This window comes from Hemiscyllium ocellatum, chromosome 13 (assembly GCF_020745735.1).
Source record: "Hemiscyllium ocellatum isolate sHemOce1 chromosome 13, sHemOce1.pat.X.cur, whole genome shotgun sequence".
Taxonomy (NCBI): Eukaryota; Metazoa; Chordata; class Chondrichthyes; order Orectolobiformes; family Hemiscylliidae; genus Hemiscyllium; species Hemiscyllium ocellatum.
This window is the reverse complement of record NC_083413.1, coordinates 74410081-74432363: the sequence shown is the minus strand read 5'-3', so window position 1 is coordinate 74432363 and position 22283 is coordinate 74410081. Positions and strand designations below refer to the sequence as shown.

The window sequence follows — 22283 nt, the reverse complement described above, 5'->3', positions numbered from 1 at the left end:
AAAGGCAGCAGCAAAGGTTCAGGTTGACGTGAGCAGGCCAGTGCAGGTACAGTAAGTGAAGAGTGGGAAGTAATTAAAGTCTGACAGGTAAACCTCAACGCCTAGCAACATGTACACCAAAGCCTCCTTGATAGGATACTGCATTACCCAATCACCTGGACTACTCTGGGTCCTTTTGGTGAGATGAGTTGTGTAAGCCTGAAATTCTAACTGGTTCAAACTGGTTTCCATGGCTTAAATAATTGTATGTATTCCAAGAAAGCATGCCTACCTTGTTCTGCATTGTCTGTTTGTCTGCAGATTATCCCCGCACTGTGTTGACAATACATTGTTTTTAGTGACATCTCTCATACATTCTGTTGATCCTGTCTTTGTACTGCAGCCTCGGGTATTTCCTACTTGCTGACGTAGAGGGAGTGTTTAATGGATAAGGAAGTGTAGGAGACATTTCACCTTGTATTGGACCGCTGCTATATTTGAAATGTAACAGAAAATGCTGGAGAAACTCGGCAAGTCCAACAGCATTCAGGGAGAGAGAAAGGGTCAACATTTCGTGTCCTCTTTTTCAGGACTGCTGTACCTGATCTGGGAAGGGAATGTTTGATGGTTCGAGTATAAGGGTCGTTCACATTCTTTACCTTGAAGTTTAGAAAAAAAAATTAAACCAAGTGTTTTGTTCCTGTTGATTTTTTTTTCTTTTGAAAGCTTTCCATAAATGGTAGCTTAAAAATGTGGCCCAAAGGATCGATTCAGCTTGTCAGTTTGAGATATCTGTTGAGATACTGCTTTCTGTCCTATCCCCCATATCTCCTTTGGGATAAAAATAAACAGAAATCACTGAGATTGAGCCATAATTAGTGTAGCTATATTTTCTTTTTAATTTAAATGATAGGACATTTGACACTTCAATGATGTAGTCATTTGATGATGCAGCACATGTGGCTTCTATGTGTGTTGCTGTGGTAACCCACCCGCAGCCCTCGATACTTAGACAGTGCAAGGCACCTCACCTGTGCTGTGGTTTAATTTGGAGGAAAGAGGATACGCTGACATCTGTTCCCATCATCAGATTGCTTTGTGCCTGCTCCCAGAGGGTTAGCATACCAGTCAGCAGATTAAACTGTAACAAGATGTCAACTGCGTCTGTCAACTGTGCCATGACAGTCCAGGAGCAAAAGTGCAAAGAACACAATTGAAAACTCTTTCATGTTGACAGGACGTGACAGCCTTCCTTAGCAGAATCAACATAGAAGCCCCTGATCAGTAGTGAAACAAGTCACACTCTCTCCCCAACACTAAGTGAATACAATCCCAACATTAAGGTAACACAAGCCCCTCCCCAACACTCAGGGAACATAAACCCCTTCCCAACACTGAGGTAACACCAGCCCCCTTCCCAACATTGAGGTAATACAAGCCCCTCCCCAACAGTAAGATAACACAAGCCCCTCCCCAATACTAAGGTAACACAAGCCCCTCCCCAACACTAAGGAAACATAAGCCACTCTGCAACAGTAAGTCAACACAAGCCCACTCCCCATTACTAAGGGAACATAAGCCCCCTCCCTGACTGCACCTGTCCATGAGCCCCACCCCCATAGAAGCAGCTACAAATCTCTTTCCCACTTGCACTCGAACATTATCAGCAATACAGAACCACAAGCTCCTTCTGTCAGTTTGACAATAGTTAGTGCCTGGCTATTGTGTTAAAAAAATCTCCTCACTATTTGACTGCAGCCAGCAGCAGGTGTAGTTTGTTTGCTAAGAGCTGTAGGGTTATAATCTAAAATTCCTGATAATTACATGAAATAGGAGTTGGGGTAAAGAACCAACACCTGTGCGCGATTTTTATTTTAGGGACCCTGGTGAAAGTTCCTTTGAAATGTTTTCTGTTTCCTTGAGTATGTTTCTGTACTGTGCCCTACTCCAGGTGTATGCAGTGGGAGGTTACGATGGTCAGAATCGGTTGAGCAGCGTGGAGTGTTACGACTCTTTCTCAAACCGCTGGGTCGAGGTTGCGTCCCTCAAAGAGGCAGTCAGCTCACCGGCTGTCGTCAGCTGTGTCAGTAAGCTGTTTGTGATTGGAGGAGGGCCTGATGACAATACGTGCTCTGATAAGGTATCTGGCAAATGGGGCGGGAATCACTGTTTATAGAGTTATGCAGATGCCAATAAGGCATTCAGTGTTCAATGTATCACCATTTATGTAATAGTTTGTTTTAATTTGCACATTCAAGTCTAGACTCATACATACCCTCATTCACGAATCACAAACTTACAACCGTGCATTACCCATGGCTAACGCACCTAAGCTACACATCCCTGAACACTACAGGCAATTTAACACGGCCAATCAACATGATCTGCATATCTTTGGACTGTGGGAGGAAACCAGAGCACTCGGAGGAAACCCACGCAGACATGAGGAGAATGTGCAAACTTCACACAGATAGTCACCCAAAGTTGGAATTGGACCCAGGTCCCTGGCACTGTAAGGCAGCAGTGCTAACCACTGAGCCACTGTGCTGCCTAGCTGACATAACAATCATACAAATGTAAATACTTACACACACATGCAAAGATGCACAGTTCACATGCTCATTCATTTATGCTTCCCTACACACTCATGTTCATGCACACACAGGAGAGATAGTGATCAGACAGTGTCGGTTTGGCTGAGTTCTCCCCTCTCATTTGCCAAAGACGAAGCAAATCATAATACGATCAGCTGAGAGACTGGAGATCATCTCTTTGTTTTTCCTGTTATTTGAAATGTTTGGATTGGTACCGTTTTCTCTTGCACTCTCCCTTCAGCAGCCTGTCTTAGTCACTGGAGTTGCCTTTCCAGGTTGGTGCTATTGTTTCCGAGCCTGAGACGCTCACTGTACTGACCAGTAAATCACATCTATGCTTTGCATCTATGAATGGAGAGAAAACCATCAGCTCTGGTAATTACCAGCAGTTACAGAGCTACAAATGAATGCTGTGATATACTATGACCAGGTAGCATACTGGTAATTCAAAGGTGTAGTTTGATCTAATGACACAAGTTCAAATCCAACAAATAGTAGATTGGATTAGATTACTTACAGTGTGGAAACAGGCCCTTTGGCCCAACAAGTCCACACCGACCCACCAAAGCGCAACCCACCCATACCCCTACCTTTACCCCTTCACCGAACACTACAGGCAATTTAGCATGACCAATTCACCTAACCTGCACATCTTTGGACTGTGGGAGGAAACCGGAGCACCCGGAGGAAACCCACGCAGACATGAGGAGAATGTGCAAACTCCACACAATCAGTCGCCTGAAGCGGGAATTGAACCTGGGTCTCTGGCGCTGTGAGGCAGCAGTGCTAACGACTATGCCACCGTGCTGCCCATAGGGTAGCTGGGGTGTAAGTTCTGTTAATTAAATAAATCTGGAATAAAAGCTGTATTATGAATTGACCAAATTGACATAAAGATCCTGCGGTCTCATGACCATCCTTGAGAGAAGGAAACCTGCTGTCCTAGCCACACTGGCCTCCATGTAACTCCAGACCCACATTAATAGGTTCACATTTTGCCTGTCCCCAACAAGCAACCTAACCACATTCAAGTAGGTAGCTCACGACCGCCTTCTTCAGGACTTTTAGGAATGGGCAACAATTAATTCAAAAAAATGTGAGAAATGAACATTGTGGTCCTGAGTTATAAGGATCAAGAGCAGCCCTGGTTTCATCTGCATAGGCTATTGTTAGTCAGTCTTAGAATGGCTGGCTACAGTGTGGTCACAATGGGTTGTCCTTAATGCCCTTAGACTAGCACTAGACAATCAGCCAGGCTTCCTATCCAGATCACTATTCTATGCAAAAGGCACCTATTTCAATTTGAAGCATTGTACTCATATGTTTATTACATTGCACGTTTGTTTTCATGTACACTTGGCCTGTACACACTTTGTTACTACACCTGTAAATGGTGTCATAACTGCTACTGTACTTTATGTAAATATTCATTTTTGTTCCATGCACATGTTTATTTGCTTTTGTTGCAGTCGATCGACATGTATTTCGATGCTTGCTATTGTGAGTATGTGGGTATTGACTCCCCCGTTGCTCCCTGACAGGTTCAATGTTATGACCCAGCCACTAATGTTTGGTTGTTGCGAGCACCCATTCCTGTTGCTAAACGATGCATCACCGCAGTGTCCCTGACCAACCTTATATACGTGGCCGGGGGTCTGACCAAGTCCATCTTCTGCTATGATCCAGTGGAGGATTATTGGATGCATGTGGTGAACACCTTCAGCAGACAGGTAACTATGTGAACTTCTCAGTAACTCCATTGTGAAAGTATCCATCACCATTAACCTCACTGTCTCACAATCTCACTGTCCAAAAAATGATCAGGAATTGAAATGTACAGCTGTTCCATACAGGGTGGAGTGGGTATCAGTTCTGTCCATCGAACTAATGCCAACCTGGTAATTATAGATCAACAGAATTGGGGGATTGATGGATGTAATTTCCTACATTAGTTTTCCTGGTGAGTGCTGGGAGAATAAAATTCAGGCACTCCTGTCTGTGATTTTTCAACTATTTCTTTTAATACTAAGAATATCAGGGATGGACATTGCAAAGTTTCCCAGTATCTGCTTCCTGAGCATGCTGAATCAGAAAATCCCACCCCAAATTCCAGAATTAGGGAGCAGAAATCCAACCACAGTTCCTTTGATCATTGACCTGGGAGTCTGTGATAGAGAATGCAAATAAGCAAGATCCAGGCAAGGTCTCAAGAAATCAGTCTGTCACAATTGACTACCTATTCATTATATTTGTGAACAGGTCAGTGAATAAGACTGGATAAGAGTGGGAAAGGGAGTGACAGGAATAGGCACGCGAAGGTGAACAAAGATACATAAAGTCATTTAGGGTGTAGGTTTGTTCGCTGAGCTGTAGGTTTGATATCCAGACGTTTCATTACCTGGCGAGGTAACATCATCAGTGGCGACCTCCAAGTGAAGCAAAGCTGTTGTCTCCTGCTTTCTATTTATATCTTTCTCCTGGATGGGGTTCCTGGGGTTTGTGGTGATGTCATTTCCTGTTTGTTTTCTGAGGGGTTGATAGATGGCATCTAGATCTTTATGTTTGTTTATGGCATTGTGGTTGGAGTGGCAGGCCTCTAGGAATTCATTGGCATGTCTTTGCTTAGCCTGTCCCATGATAGATGTGTCCAGGACAGAAAGCAGGAGACAACAGTTTTGCTTCACTTGGAGATCGCCACTGATAATGTTACCTAGCCAGGTAATGAAATGTCTGGATATCAAACCTACACCCTAAACCTCAACCTGAGCTACAAACCTTCACAAACCTTGCACATAAAGTCATGGTCAAACCAGAGGGTCAGATTAAGAGACAGGGAATGAGAAGGACTTTGATGAATGATTTCAGTAGCAGCTTATTGAATCAATCCAAAGAGCTGCAGTGAATCAATCAATCAATCGTCAATCAATCAAAAGCCTCTGCCTTCCTGTTCTAATTTTTTCTTCCCATTCACTTTTCTTAGAATGTATTTGTTTTACTGAGCTCACTGAGTGACAAAGCCTTTGAGGTTAAATTTCTCTCAGTTTCGGCTGATGTTAATTCAGTTTCTCACACTATGACTCAGTGATCCCACATGCCAGCAGCAGGGTCAGGAACAGAAATCCCAGGCCCGGGTCCTGCTCCTGGCCCTGCCCCTGACCCTGACCCAAGCACATGGGCTATCTCGAGCACTAGGCCCCAGTTATTGGGCTCTGATGTATCCCACAAATCCAGGCCCTGTCCAGCCGCTTGTGGCACTGACTATATACCTACTGATGCTATTCCAGCTTCCTCAAAACCTCACTCAATAACCCCTACCTGCAGCATAGTGGGGTACTGAATATGTTTACCAATTACATGTGGCACAAATTCTCCAGTGGCCAATGGATGGTTAATCATTGCAATCATCGCTTCAAACTTGAATCTTAAAGAAAGATAAAATGATAAGAAATTCTAAAATCGGACTGTGAAGTGTCAATATTGCCCTGTTGGTGCATTCACCGCTGCCTGGGTAACAGATAGAGAAAATACCAAAGGGTCCAAGTCTGTTACACGATTGTTTATGATGCAAGTTCCTCTTTCTGTGCCATGCAGGAGAGTTGCGGGATGTCTGTGTGTAACGGCAAGGTCTACATCCTCGGTGGCAGAAAGGAAACGGGAGAGGCCACTGACACTATTACATGCTACGACCCAGCAACAGGAATCATCACAGCAATGGCTGCCATGCCGAGGCCCATTTCCTATCACGGCTGTGTGACAATCCACAGATACAATGAGAAGTACAGACCTTGAGCCAGGAATCTCCAGCACCCACCCAATACTGAGTGGCAAACAGGCACAACCACAATATAACATCCTGTGGAGGGATCAGAGGCAGCCTCTGCAGGTTCTATATTAGATGACTTTACTGTAGCATACTCTTCAAAACATTGAGCCTTTTTTTTTAAAGAAACTTTTTATTACAACATTAGAGTTATAGATCAACAATCAATGTCTTGCATAATACGAAAGTCCCAGTGATAAGAATACCAAAGCTGTGGCATTGTAGGCAATATTATGCCATTTGCACATGTTTGTGCATCCCTCAGATAACCGTGGACAGTTAATGGTGCATTTAGGGTAATACTTTCGGGTTTGAGACCATAATCCAGAAGGAAATAGCTGTTCACCTTCTGGTGTAATTAGAGAGTCACAAAGTGAGAAATGCAAGTGGAAAACTTTTGCTGAGTCAGCTGGAGGTGTCTTGGAATCATGGAGACTGAGGCGCTGTCTAAGATGAGGATTGAAACCTTCATATTCGAGCATCTACGTCACTTTGACATCATTCAGTGGCTGCTTTGTGGCCACTCCCAGCGAAGTGCATAGATGTTTTTGTATACTGTGATCCCAGTTATTGTCCTAATTTTTCACCTTTTGGTACCTATTAAAGCTTATGAGGAACAAACACTTTGACTCCTGCAACGTGACTCAGTAGAGGTCAGGGATAAGATGTCTTGGTACTGGTTGCCTTGGGTTGGAGATAGAAAGTCAGAGTTTGTCAGCTGTGATCTCATGTGTGAGGCCAGAAAGAAGACTTTCCAGATCGTATCTCTTTAATCCCCCCAACTCACTGCAAAAACCTTTGTCAAAAGGACTTTTTTTTTTATTTCTGACATGCCTCTCTGGCTGCAGAGATGCTGTAATACATCAAATGCATAAAGGATTGCTACAGCCTAATTCTGGAAAAGCATCAGCCTTTTTGACAAGAGTGGCAGTAAGTGTTTTTTTTCATTCACTTATGGAAGAGGGCATGCCTCCTGTTACTTGTAACAGCTCATATTGGTCCCCAGCTCGTGTGTCCTCTGGATTTTGTATTCTTAATATTGGTGGAAATTTGGTTTGTGCAAGCAATTTTGATAAATGCATTGCTAGTCAAATACATGCCTGTACTTTCCAGCCAGAGATCACTAGAACAGATTTCAACTGATCAGGTTGAACAGGTCACAGTGTTGTTAGTGTTGGTACTTACAAAGAAATGTTCCATAGACAGTAACTTAGCTACATGACTTTGAACTAAGACTTCAAAGTTATGCCTCTGGCAATTGGATTGTCAGACCTGGTTGGAGTTCTGGTTTAGATCATAGATCCAATAATTGAAGTAAGTGTATGTGGGTAATTTTCCAGACAATGTTGAGCCAAGTTGGTTATATACTGTGTATATATATCCCACAGTGAGTGGGTTATAGCCCAGTAATATGCAGTGGCAGTTTATTTATACCATGTATATTTACCCATGCTAGATAGAATGTGAATTATTCCCAATTCCCAGTTATGTATATTGCATCAAACAGTGCATATTGATAGGATGAGAAATAAAAGCTTAAGTAATTATAAAGGAAGTGATCGAGGTATAGTGCTGACTGTTAACCCTTGAACATCAGATTGCGCATTTAGAGGCTATGTCATTGCATGGGTGAGAGTCACACCCGCTATTTGAAAATGAAAGTTGTTAATGTCCCTAAGAGAAGAACATTCCATTGTAGCTTTTCCAAAGTGAGTCCTTTTGCCATTCCCTTACATTACTATAACAGTTTCTCCTAAAAGTGGGTTGGAGTAGGGTGAGGAGGTAGGGGTGAGTGTACATAAGTCCCACTCTATCCACCCCGGGGGTATTTTTCATGTATTTGCTGGAAGGCAATAGATTGGTGTGTAACCACCAGGCCTGATCCAGGCTTTGGCTCACATGGACACACATTTGGGGGAGGTCTTGACTTTTGTGTGCTTTTGAAAAACAATGGAAAACAAGGTTGCTGGTTAAACATCACTCAGTTCGCACTAGTGTACAAAGTCTTTCCCCAGGACTTTAAACTATTTAAGTCATGATATCTGGGTAATTTTGCAATAATGTGAGATTTGAGGGGGTTAAAGGATTGAATTCTTTGTGGCATTTATTGATACAGTGTAAGGTATGTCAATCTGAACTAACTCAGTTGGGGTAGCTAATAGCATAATACTACTGTCAGTGGATAAGCTATCCAGAAACCAAGGATAAGGCTTTGGGAACAAACTTCAGATTCTACCACAGCAGCTGGTGGGATTTAAATTCAACTAATTCGTGATTCTTAAGTTAAAAGGTGTTGTCATTAAATGATCATTGGTTATTACAAAAACCCATCTGGTTCACTGTTGTCCTTCAGAAAAAGAACTTTGCTATTGGTTCACCAAACTTCTCAGCCGGGCCTGCAGGGGCCAACCGGATCTCCCAGTCACCGTCCATTTTAATTCCCCTTCTCACGTCCTTTCCAACGTGACCATCCTTGGCCTCCTCCATTGCCACAATGAACCAAACTGCAAATTGGAGGATCACCACCTCGTCTTCCACCTGAGCAGCCTTCAGCATGGAGGAATCAATATTGAGCTCTCCAAATTCAAATAACCTCCTTTCTCATCCCCGATTCCCTTCCAGCCCATACCCCTCCCTTCCACTCCTCCCTGTCACGACCTGGATTCATTTTCTACCTGTCTTCACCTACAGCCACTTCACCACTCTGCCCCCACCACCCCCTTTATCTGCAGCTCCCCCATACCCACCCCTAGTCCTGAAGAAGGGTTACACCCAAAACATTGACTTCTCCACCTCCTGATGCTGCCTGGTTTGCTGTGTTCTTCCAGCCTCCTGTCTGCCATCTTTTCCTGGCCTGGCCTGGCCTGCATGTGGTTCCAGAGGCAGAACAATGTGGTTGACCTTTAACAATCCTCTGTAGTTGCAAATAAACCATAAGGCTGTTTAAAGGCAATTAAGGATGGACAACAGATCCTGGCCTTATCTGCCCACCACCTAAATCCATGAAAGAATAAATAAATTTCACTTGTTCCAAATCACTCAATTATTTTCTTCAATTTCCAGACCATAAGTTGGAGATATTTTGGGGGAAAGAAATTACTACTGCAATAAAGTTAACTGAAAGTCTGAGGCATTGTGAATTTTAAAACAATTGCAGCATTGGACCTCAGAAATGTAAAACCAAGATGTTACAGGTTGAGAAGTGTATCGAGGGGGTTGATGAGTTTGAAAGGTGGATGAAAATTGGTTGAGTCGAGTGATCAGGGTGGGTGGTCAGTGCACCTGGACTCTGGGCTTATGAACCCTCTTTTCAGGAGGAGGAAATCTTTATTTTCCAAGCTATTTCCTTTGTTAAACTGGATAACTTTAGTGCTGGGAAGCGAGGATGTGCCAGAACATTCCGAATCAGGGACAGGTTGACAGATCTCAGACGATCTGGTGAACCTGTGTTCCCAAAAGGCTAGAATGGGACTAGAATGATGTCTCATCAATCAATTTGATTAACTTGGATCATGATAGCATGTTTATGATTAAGATGTCCTGGAGCCAATCTAAAAAGCACAAAGCTTTCCCTATGGCAGAAACCTAACCGAGTTAACATCTGTGTTTATCTGAGTGGATTATCTTAACCTTGCCACTGGTAGGATGCATATGTTTCAGCCTTCCCTCCATGATATAGCATCCCCTGTTCTGTCAAAGAAACGCCCAGAGTGTACTTCATTGAGTATACTGTTGACTTCAATTTTTCTTAGTTATTTGATGCATTTATAAGAAATGGCTTTTTTTTTAACACAATAAGTTACAAGATTATTTTGCTGTAAATAACATACTTCGCTATTTATTCTTATGTCCCTATGTTTCACTGTAACCGTGAGCATCATTTGCTGAGGCAACACAGGTTAGAGAGCTGGCACTGTCCTAAGATCTTCACTGAGGATGTTCTGAGAGCTGGTTACTATGTAAGCTTCACACTGGTATGAAGGACTGAAGCCAGCGTATGAATGAACAGGTTGCGAAAGCCATAGGTGATGTCATTCTTGGGAAATAGCAACCAGTTTCCTCCGTTGTCTTTCCTTTCACTGAAGGAAAGCTGCTATGGGAGGAAGCCGTTCTTGAAAAGAGATAAAACATCCATCTAGTTAATGGGATGGATCCTTATCCAAACAAGGAAGCATTGAAGGGATTGGTCCCTCAGCCCAGATCAGTAGCCAATAAACCAATGAGGCATTAGACAGGGTCTGGATAATCAGCTGTAATAGGGGAAATGTCAGGACAAAGAGGATTGGTTAAAAGGTCAAGATTATAGACTGAGAGCAATAGACATTGGAGGCAGAAGAGGTTATGCTGTGAAATCATTCACATGCCAGACGTCCGTGTTGTTTCTGAGCTCAACCAAGTCCAAGAAGCACCTCATCTTCAGTCCCATAGATTTAATGAGGGACTGTCACCACTGCAAGGAATGCAGGAAATGACCATGCTTCCAATAACGCATTTATTCTCTTGCTTATCAGTGAGAGAAAGCTTTTTGTAATTCCCAGAACTAGACAGGTACTGAGGTGAATAAGGAAGATGGGCAGAAAAGAAAAGTCAGGCAATGGGTGACATTAATACCACTTGGTCATCGCTCTAGCCTTTGTGATGAACACACCCAGCTGCTTTCAATCATGTTTCTGTTCCTGGCATACCTTGAGTTTCAGATTTATGACTGCAATTTGAAGTACTACAGCAAGTGCCTCCCAGTATTTCTCAAACCATCAGAAGTCAAGGAGAGAGCAAGAACTCTACTGTGGTCAAACTCTCCATGGAGCAGCATGACAGAAAAGTATTACTGAGATCTTGCTACAACTTCTTCACCAGTTGGTAAAATATGGCACATCGAAATTTTACTCATGGACCCTGAGACAGTCAAAGTCTGACTAATAACTGCATTCACCCAGGACTACTGGAACACTGAACTGAAAACAGAGCTCCTGGGCTGAACAAGGAAACCTTATGAGAGCAGCCACACTCATTGCCAATTCAGGACTGCATGAGAATAATGAGTATTTATACATTTTCTGTTGTTGTAAACTATGCTTTTATTAACAAATCTATTTATTCTTTAAGTATGTCCTTCAAATTCATTTGGCAGAATGAATGTTGCAAACTTTGAGGTTTTGCTGTGTATCAGACACACAGGAGGAGAGGACGTGGCAAGGGATCTCTTTTGATGCCCATTCTCAGCGATGTGAACAATACATCACCATGTGTAAATCAACCACGCAGGTAGCCACCAGACCTGTCAGTAGGTATTATTTAAAAACACAGGGGTAAAAAGTGTATGGTGTAGCCAACTATGTTAAAAGTTGTGACCCTGATCAAAGAGATTTAGAAACAATCCCAAATCCTTGTCAAATGGTTTCATGACAAAATCCAATCTGTAACTTACTGCCAAATATCCAAATTTTGACAAATTACTCAAACTTTTTTTGTGAGATTTCAACCTACAAAATGACCCACCATTGTAACAGTATTTTCTCTGTGTAGTGTGCTTGAGCTACACAATGAGGACTTTGACCTGGTTCCTGGTTTTGATCTGTACATTGAGGTGCAGTGAGTGAATAATTTTCCGTCTGGTTGAGACATTTTTAATGCTATAAAGTAGCTGGCATGCTTTTTGTTTGTAATTATATAGGTGTAAAGTGGTTGTGTTGTTTTTGTAAAATTTGGGTTGTCCTGGAGACAAAAGCATACCTTCCTTTTGATTTCTGCTTTAAGTTTTACAGTGCGAGCTGCATATAAACAAACTGTACTTGAATCCAGGGTGATATATCATTTTAAAAACTTGAGCACAACTATGAAATGTGTAGACAACACAGTTCATCAAAATGGCACTGTATGAAATGTCAGCAGTGACCCTGGATGACTGAGAGTTATGGTGAGTTGAGTTATCTGACTGTGTGGTTTCCTCTGTTCTTTTGTTGTATGAGCTTCAGAATTCCCGAAACACCTCAGCTCTTGAATTCTCCCTCTTCTTTATCTATTTAAACCAAACTCTATGTCCAAGGAATTGGACTATACATTCTCATACTGTTTGCCCCTTTTGCTCAATGTCAACTTTTTGTTTGATTACACTCCCAGGAAGTGCTTTTTAAATGCATATTATTGTTGTATTTGGACTTCAGGGATGCCTAACAGTGGGTTTCAGATACAGTCATCAAGACCCCCAAAACAAGGGACAGGCCACAAGAGAAAGTGCACACTATGGAATTTCTTATGTGTAAAGCAGTGATGATGCATGATGTCAGCACATTTGATCTTCACTTTAATATATTACTTTAAAACGATGACCACAGTTCAAAATTATGGGTAGATGTGATGGAGTAAATCAGAGAAATTGTTTTCACTGGCAGAAATGTTGAGAAACAGAGGACGGATTGGCAAAAGAATTAGGGTTGAAAAGCCTGGTGCTGAAAAAGCATAGCAGGTCGGACAGCATCTGAGGAGCAGGCAAGTTGATGTTTCAGGCATAAGCCCTTCATCAGGAATGATAGAATGTTTATGCCCGAAACATCGACTCCCCTGCTGCTCGGATTCTGCCCAATCTGCTGTGCTTTTCCAGCACCACATTTTTCGACTCTTGACTCATCAGTATCTGCAGTCTTCAATTTCTCTCAAAAAATTAGGGTGTATGGGGAGGGGGCACTGCCTTGCTGAAAAAGGTGATGGAAGCAGATTCAGTAACACCATTCCAGAGGAATAGGCATAAAAAGGGGAACAATTGAAACGGTGTGGGAAAAAGAGGTAAGGGAACCAGAACAAAGAAATGCCTGATTTTAATTTGTTTTGTACTGAGCAAAACAAATAGCTTCCTATTAGATTAGATTCCCTACAGTGTGGAAACTGGCCCTTCGGCCCAACAAGTCCACACCAATCTTCTGAAGAGTAACCCACCCAGACCCATTTCCCTCTGACTAATGCACCTAACTCTGTGGGCAATTTAGAATGGCCAATTCACCTGATCTGCACATCTTTGGACTGTTGGAGGAAACCGGAGCATCCGGAGGAAACCCACGCAGACATAGGGAGAATGTGCAAACTCCACACAGCCAGTTGCTCGAGGCCAGAATCGAACTTGGGTCCCTGGTGCTGTGAGGCAGCAGTGCTAATCACTGAGCCACACCATTAGGAGAACAATGGTATCTGTGTCAACCCTGACCAATCTGGCTGGGCTATTCCTGTAATATGAGTGACCCAAGTGGGGAGAATGTGAAAGCAAATTGTAAAGGGCACCAGTTAGAGGAAAAATTCAAATAATTGACATTAGAATGTCCAAATCTGTATGACGCTTGAGTAACATCCATCTCAGGTTCTCTCTTGCCCTAAAATGATTACCACAAGTTGAATTTTTCAACCTACATAAATATGTTTTTTTCCCCTTTCTTGAGTTGGCCGTTGTGTGAGTGTCCTTTTCTGAACCTGGAAGGGGGAGTGCTGATTGAAGGACTGACTCAAATGTTTCACACGTTCACCAATCAACAGGTCTTGTTGTCAAATGTTTAGACAGCAGTACAACTTTGATTGCGTGTAATCATTGTTAAATGTAAATGATTTTAACTGTGTGTATGTGTTATAAGTTAGTGACTTTTAATAAAGATTCTATTCTCATCAAACTATTTGTTCTATATTTGTGTGAATGTGAATGGACTGGATCGCTGGAACAGAACTGAGAAGCTGAGGACACTGGGGTCTATGTTCTCTAGAACGAAGGGTGATCTCATTGACTGGTTCAGATAGAGAAGGAAGGATTATTCCCCAGATGAGAGTGATCTAGAATCAGGAGACACAGTCTCAGAATGAGGGGTAGACCATTTAGGACTAAGATGAGGAGGAATTTCTTCCATCAGAAGGTATCTCTTTGAAATTCTCTACCCCAGAAAGTTTTGAAGTTCAGTCTTTTTGACAATCAATATATTTTTACATATTAAAAATCATGGGATATGGGGATAGTGTAGGGAAACAACATTGAAGTGGATGATCAGCCATGATGTAGTTCAGTGGTGGAGCAGGCTTGATGGGCCAAATGGCTTAGTCCTGTTTCTGTTTCCTTTGTTCCAAATTTAATTACTGCAAGCCCCAGCTAGAAGCGAGGTGGGGGTGTGGCATTGTAGAATCAGGAATACTGTAAAAGCAAGGAGCTTGTCAACTCACCCATATTTAATCTTGAGTGGTACGATCGAGAACAGCCTTCTCACATGGAGGCCAACTAAAGTCATTAAATGGACAAACAGAAGTTTTACAGGGACCTACAAAACAGAATAAAAACAGGGCACAGCACAGCCAAGGGAAATTAACAAAATGTTGAGAACCACCCTTCATTTTAAATGGCCTCCTTATCCAATCCAAAAATGCTGACACCAGCAAGTTCAAACTACTGAACTTACCCTTCCATAGTCGTGTTTCAATGTAAAGTGTGACATCATACATATTAATTGTGCCCCCAACTCACTTGCTACATTCACTAGATTCATTTCATTGGAACATCTGCAAGGAACATACAACCTTCATTCCTGCTCCATTTCTTCAGTCACACATGAAGAAAGGTTTAGTGAGTTTGGCTTCCTGATTTTGGGGTTAGGTGGATTCTCCAGTTGCACCTCCAGCGGCATGGGCATCCAGCAGCAATATTCAAATCGGGTGACCTTCCTCTGAGTTCTTGCAGATCAGAGATCGTTCAAACAAATGATGAAAATAGTGAGAGAGATATCTGCATAACCTGTTGAATTTGTCACCCATTAATAAGTTCCAAGATGACCATGAACCCTAGAATCAGAGACTATGGGCTCAAAATTAGAGATGTATGGTGCACAGATGGATTCTCCTGAACTGTTTTACTCAAAGAGTTGTGAATGTGAGTAATGGGCAATAAAGGGGGGTAGAAACTTAAAGGAGAATTTTATTGATATTTAAGGAGGTAGGTGACTAAAGATTCTGCCACGCTCCCCAAATGCCTGACAAAAATACGGCATGCAGGTGATTGAAACTAGGCAGTATTGCATCCAGCTGGTCTGTGTCATTTTCACAGGCATGTTTTAGGCAGCCAAAACACTGCATCATGACTAGGCAAAGACCTCGTTAAGTTGTAAGTATGAGAGTACAGTAACATCATTTGGACTGAGACTCCATTTTATTTGAGGGCTGTATGGTTTGTAAAGGATGACAGAGCCCGTTTTCATGCATGACAAATATAAAACAAAATGCGCATCATTGAGGTATAGAGATGAACAGCATGGGAACAGACCCCTCAGCTCAACTTGTCCATGTCAATCAGGTACCCTAAATCAATCTAGTCCCTTTTGCCAGCATTTGGCCCATGTTCCTCTAAACCTTTCTTATTCATGTAACCATCAATTCCTTGCATAATCTAGTCAAGCTATGACTTCTATTTCCACTGTTACGTCTGTTGGACCTACTATGGTAAGATCTCCTGTTGTACTGTCTGAAGCTTTTGTTTTCAATTATGTGATCATTTTCTAATACAAGAGTGATTTTTAGGCCATCGCGATTAGAAGTTATACTGCCCTTTTTTTTATTCAGCACTCTTCCATTCTGTTCTTCTATGGACTTCAAAGTTTGTGAGAAGATTTGTAGCTCGGATGCTCGTTGTTGTGGTTCTGTTCGCCGAGCTGGAAATTTGTATTGCAGACGTTTTGTCCCCTGTCTAGGTGACATCTTCAGTGCTTGGGAGCCTCCTGTGAAGCGCTTCTGTAATCTTTCCTCCGGCATTTGTAGTGATTTGAATCTGCCGCTTCCAGTTGTCAGTTCCAGCTGTACATTGCAGTGGTTGGTATATTGGGTCCAGATCGATGTGCTTATTGATTGAATCTGTGGATGAGTGGATGAGTCCTATTATAGTAGGATAAGCCAAACAGAGAACAGCCAGGGAATTCCTAGAGGCATGGCACTCATCCACAGATTCAATCAATAAGCACATCAACCTGGACCCAATATACCGACCACTGCAGTGGACAGCTGGAACTGACAACCAGAAGCAGCAGATTCAAACCACTACAAGTGCCGGAGGAAAGATCACAGAAACACTTCACAGGAGGCTCCCAAGCACTGAGAATGTCACCTAGACAACGGACTTCATTTCTTAGCCAATATCCAGACCATTCAACCAATATAAACACTTGCTAGTGTTTCATGTTCTCAATTGTCATATTTCTCCATTAATTGAAATATATGGCATTCACCCAGTCAGGCAACTGGTCTTTTGATGCGATAAGTATGTCACAATGTCATGACCTAGTCACATTTCCACTATCCAGCCTGTGATCTGCTGCATTCTGTTCTTCAGGATCTTTATTATTAGACACATCAGCATGCAAGGTACAGGGAGACTCAATTCCTTTGACAAGCTGCTTAGATTTAGAGATATGGCTCTCAATGAATTGTAAAAGAGAATGAAGTTTAACAATTGGACTGCCTTGATTGATAACTACTATCTTCCTGTTACAGTCCAATATTTTACCAGGGCCTTTCTGTTTGCTATGATACTTTGTTTTGTCCTGAATTAAATTTTGTCTCAGAACTGTTTGGATTTTCTCTGAGACCTCAAGAGTTAATTAAATTCTGATTCCTTGCAAGTAATGTTTCCAATGTGCAGCAAAAAAAACTTCTTATAGTACATTCTAGAGCAAGAGGATGATGAGACAGCACAGATGCCTGCTGGAATTTGGTCCGTGGATCAAGTGGCAGAAGTGAATTATTTGCATGAATTAACCACATCTAATGATTACTGGCTTGGAACTTGATCATGTAAGATTTTATGCAGTACTCGATTAATTACCAAATGATTCCTACCTTGAAGTTCATTGCTGGAAGGACTTTCAGTTGCATTACTCATGACCATAACGTTCTTATTTTTACATCTCTAAACATAATATTGGATATTTTCCCTCTGTTTTCAGATAGAAACTTGATTGGTGCTCCAAGTTTGGTCCTGGGGGCAATTATCAATTTCCACATGACCTTTGCCCTTACTATGTTTTGTTGTATAAAGTCTAAAGCTATTTGCTGGGTGTATAACATGTAAAATGGATATATTTATAGCCTTTATTGAATACCCATAGAGCCATGGCAACTACCTCATTTAAGTCACAAAGCAATGGAAATCTTGCGAACAGAATTGATTTATTTCTCTATATTTTTCTAAATTTCATGTTCTGAGATATTATCACTCACCTCTGGAGCAGGTAGAACTTGAACCTGGGCCATCTGGTTTAGGTATTATGACACAAGAGCCATCTAATTCCAGTATTTTAATTCTTTTATCTGCTGTGGTGGGATTTGAATCCATGCCAACAGGTCTAAGTGATATTACCACTTCACCACCATCTGTCCCTTGACATATTTCTATGCTTATTTTCAATGGATTCATTACTTCTCACTAATCTTCTCTATTGTTCATCAACCACACTTGCAAATATTAAGATGGATTTTAATCTTTGGCAAGAAGAGAGGAAAATTATGTAACTTTAAGACTCTCTATCACAACACAGTCAGCGAATCCTCAACAAATCCATTCATTACCCAGCTAAATCCTTTGAGAGTAACATAACATATTCAAATTCATTATTATTGTCAGCCTCTTCCTCAGGATTTATTGTGAAATTTTGGGTGACTTTGCCTTTCCAGATTATCGCATAATGATATTTTGAGCCACATCTGAAGCATCTGTAAACTGTTCTTTGCACATTCCAAAGATTCTTGCGTTTTACTCTGCTGTTTCACTTCTGTCCTCTGCTGTTGAAACCAAGTCTGCTAAAAGTGCTTTCATTCCAATTCTGCTTACCTGCAATTTCACTATCTCTACGTATAGTTTCTGAACCATCAACAAATCCAGTGGTCATTGAGTATTCCTTGTGTTACAGTGGAATATCATACCTTTTCCATCAAGGCTGCAGGAAATGACTGGTTCTCTTGGGATGTTTTCAAACCAGCAGACATTTGATCCAACTAGGAGTCTCTCTCTCAGAACAAAACCCATATACGACACATAATCACAATTCAGCAATGTGATTGCAAGCAGTAAACCTGGGATTGAGTTTCCTTAGACCTTATAGAGATGAAAGAATTTGAACTTTTACTTAATAATTATTTGTCTTCTCACCCCTATCAATGTGTGACCATGCTTCATGGCTCTTTAATAGATCGTCTTGTTTGTAAATTTAATTCAAGAACTCTGGTAGAGAATCCAAATTTTCACAACAATCTAACTTTCTTTTAATAACCCATGGGAATTTGGGAATCTCTGGTTAAACCAACATTTATTGCCCATCTCTAGTTGTTAAGAGTCAACCACATTACAACCTGGAGTCACCTGTAAGCCGGACCAGGTGAGGATAACAGATTTCCTTACCTAAAGGACATTAGTTAATCAGAATTTTTTTCCCAACATGGTTTCATTCAATTCCAGATTATTTTTATTGAATTCAAAGTCCACCATTTGCCATGGCTGGATTTGAACCCGGGTCCCCAGAACATCAGCTGAGTTTTAGAGATAATACCATTAGGTCATTGCCTCCTTAATTGATGGCCATCCAGCTCATAAAATATTTTATTTCTTAATTTATTGATGGTAAGAATTGATAATACTAAGGTTACATCTTATTTTTTTTCTTTGGTAAATGCCACCGTATCCACAAATCATACAGTCATTGAGATGTACAGCATGGAAACAGACTCTCCAACTCATCCACGCCGACCAGATATCATAAATTAATCTAGTCCCATTTGGCAGCACTTGGCCCATATCCCTCAAAGCTCTTCCTATTCACATACCCATCCAGATGCCTTTTAAGTGCTGTAATTGTACTAGCCTCCACCACCAATTCCACTGGCAGCTCATTCCATACACACACCATGAAAAAGTTGCCCTTTAGTTCCCTTGTAAAATTTTCCCCTCTCACCCTAAACCTATACCCTCTAGTTCTGGTCTCCCTCAATCCAGGGAAAAGACCTTGTCTATTTAACCTATCCAGGCCGCTCATCATTTTATAAACCTCTCTAAGGTCATCCCTCGGTCTCTGATGCTCCAGGGAAAACAGCCCCAGCTTATTCAGCCTCTCCCTATAGCTTAAACTCTCCAACCATGTAAATCTTTTCTGAACCCTTTCAAGTTTCACAACATTTTTCTGATAGGAGGGAGACCAGAATTGCACCCTATATTCCAAATGTGGCCTAACCAATGTCCTGTACAGCTACAACATGACCTCTTAAAATCCTCTTCATTCTTGCCACTGTTCTTATGGTTGACATGCAAAGAACTTCAAAAGGTAATCATACTCCAACAATTTGCACTTATTTTCTTTCGGTTCCTACAATAACGAGGATGAAAGTTGCTTGTTTGAAATTTCCTTTTAGTTTCCAATCTTCAACTTTCAGTACCCATTTTCTGCTATTTCCGCTGCAAACTGGTGAAAGATGATTCTGAAGTCCTTCTTTACTCAGTCTTACATTTATTTAGAATGAAATTATGAGCTTAACCGTAGAGAGAGTTTCTTTATATATGTTCAAGAAAAACAACAATAAATGCCATGCACCTGCATATATTTAAACAAAGTTAAAAATCACACAACACCAGGCTATAGTCCAAACCTGTTGGACTATAACCTGGTGTTGTGTGATTTTTAACTTTGTACACCCTAGTCCAACACCGGCATCTCCAAATCATATTTAAACAAAATTAACACACAATTAACATGCATCTCTGTACACTGAGGATCATGCGGCATATTAGAAGTGTTTCTAACTCTGGGCCAAAAAGTTCAAATTCCATATGGGGATGTGTCACAACATGCCTGATCAGGTTTATTTTAAAACACCAATGTATTTCAGTATATTAGAATACATGGCTCTTCCATGAAAGTTCTGAGAATTCAAATACCTTAAATAAAACAAAACAAAGCAGTGAACAAAAAAACACCCAACACCAATAAAGATAACCAAGTTTTTAAACAACTCAAAGATGTTAACTATTATCATCCGAACAATACAGACTGCAACCCTCAGTGACTCAGCACTGTTCAATTGCTGGTATGAAAGTAGATAGGGAAGAAATTCAACCTCAATACAATTAGTGGTTTCCATCACAAAAATAGGAATCCACATGATGCTTTTTCGAAAGAATCATGTCATGTGTGACAGGAATCCGAGATAAATAAACTGGGCTAGATATTATTGATTGGTTAATGTATTAATTAAAGAGGGGCTAGGAGTTAACACTGGGAAGACCGCAAAGAGGATTGGGAACTAGCACAAGGAGACTAGGAAAGACTTTGTGAATTAGTGTAGCTAAACTGCAAAGGGGATTGGAAACGTGCATCGAACAATTAAGAAAGGGATCAAGAATTAGTACAGAGAAAATGATAAGGGAATAAGAACTACAAACAGATGATTAACAACATAATTAAAATACCCTCTAGTTATCCAGTATGTCCAACAAAATGTAATAGCTTCTCGGTCATTATTGTACTTCTTTGTTGCCAGACAAGTCTGAAAAATATTATTGAGATCCACACCAGGAACTCTTCATTACTATCACTGAAGTGACCAAAGGATTTGATTCAGTAAATTGTGAGACTCTATTGAATATATATTTTGACTGTGAGGTCTGAAACTGATATCTTAAAAACCCAGAGCAGGGTCAAGTTAGCTTGTGTGATAATTCTCACATTACTTACAATCAAGCTACAGGACAGAGGCACGTCACCACATCAGAGATCAACTGCCCTCTGGTGTTAGCCTTAAATATCATCTTTGACTGGTTACCATGAACCACAATTAAACTATCAATCACAAATATGCATGATCTACATAGATTGATAGAGTCATAGAGATGTACAGCACGGAAACAGACCCTTCAGTCCAACTCATCCATGTTGACCAGATATCCTAAATTAATCTAGTCTCATTTGCTAGCACTTGGCTCATGTCCCTCTAAACCTTTCCTATTCACAGACCTATCCAGATGCCTTTTAAATGTTGTTTTTGTACCAGTCTTCACCACTTCCTATGGCAGCTCATTCCAGTCATGCACCACCCTTTGCATGAAAATGTTGTCCCTTAGGTCCCTTTTAAATCTTTCCCCTTTCACCCTAAACCTATGCCTCTAGCTCTGGACTCCCCCAGCCCAGGGAAAAGACCTTGTCTATTTATTCTATCCAGGCCCCTCCAGACTTCATAAATCTCTCTAAGGTCACGCCTCAGCCTCTGATGCTCCAGGGAATACAGCCCAAGCCTACTCAGCCTCTCCCGAGAGCTCAAACTCTCCAACCATAGCAACTTCCTTGTAAATCTATTCTGAACCCTTTCAAGTTTCACAACATCCTTCCAATAGGGAGACCAGAACTGCACCCAATATTCCAAAAATAGTCTAACCAATGTCCTGTACAGCCACAACATGACCTCCCAACTCCTATACTCAATGCTCTGACCAAAAAAAGGAAAACATTCTAAATGTCTTCTTCACTATCCTATCTACCTGCAACTCCACTTTTAAGGAACTATAAACCTGCACTTCAAAGTCTCTTTGTTCAGCAACATTCTCCAGGACCTTACCATTAAGTGTATATGCCTTTCCAAAATGCACCACCTCACATTTACCTAAATAAAACTCTATCTGCCACTCCTTGGCCCATTGGCCCATCTGATTAAGATCTCAGTTTGAGGCTGACAAAGTGCTTTTGCATCACATTTGCAAGCCTCCCTCAATCTCTTCAATTCAGCATTTTGAGAAACTTGGTTTGTCCTTGAAAGTTTCCAAAGTAAAATTCATATATCAAACCACACCTGATCAGTCTCCCATAAATGTCAAATCAGAGACCCTAGAATATGTTGAACACTAC

The 22283-nt window shown here is 41.3% G+C and overlaps 2 protein-coding genes across 2 annotated transcripts in view; one reads left to right on the top strand and one right to left on the bottom strand.

Moving 5' to 3' along the window:
- The window catches only part of klhl6 (kelch-like family member 6), a 96076-nt gene extending 95721 nt beyond the window's left edge, over positions 1–355 (bottom strand). Inside the window, exon 1 of the mRNA XM_060834950.1 lies at positions 272–355. Coding sequence (XP_060690933.1) covers positions 272–351 — 80 coding nt within the window. The 5' untranslated portion in view covers positions 352–355. The remainder of the gene's footprint in view (positions 1–271) is intronic.
- klhl24a (kelch-like family member 24a) overlaps positions 1–14045 on the top strand; it is a 30438-nt gene extending 16393 nt beyond the window's left edge. The window contains exons 5-7 of the mRNA XM_060834952.1: positions 1931–2119; positions 4115–4303; positions 6165–14045. Coding sequence (XP_060690935.1) covers positions 1931–2119; positions 4115–4303; positions 6165–6362 — 576 coding nt within the window. The 3' untranslated portion in view covers positions 6363–14045. The remainder of the gene's footprint in view (positions 1–1930; positions 2120–4114; positions 4304–6164) is intronic.
- Positions 14046–22283: the final 8238 nt, after the last annotated feature.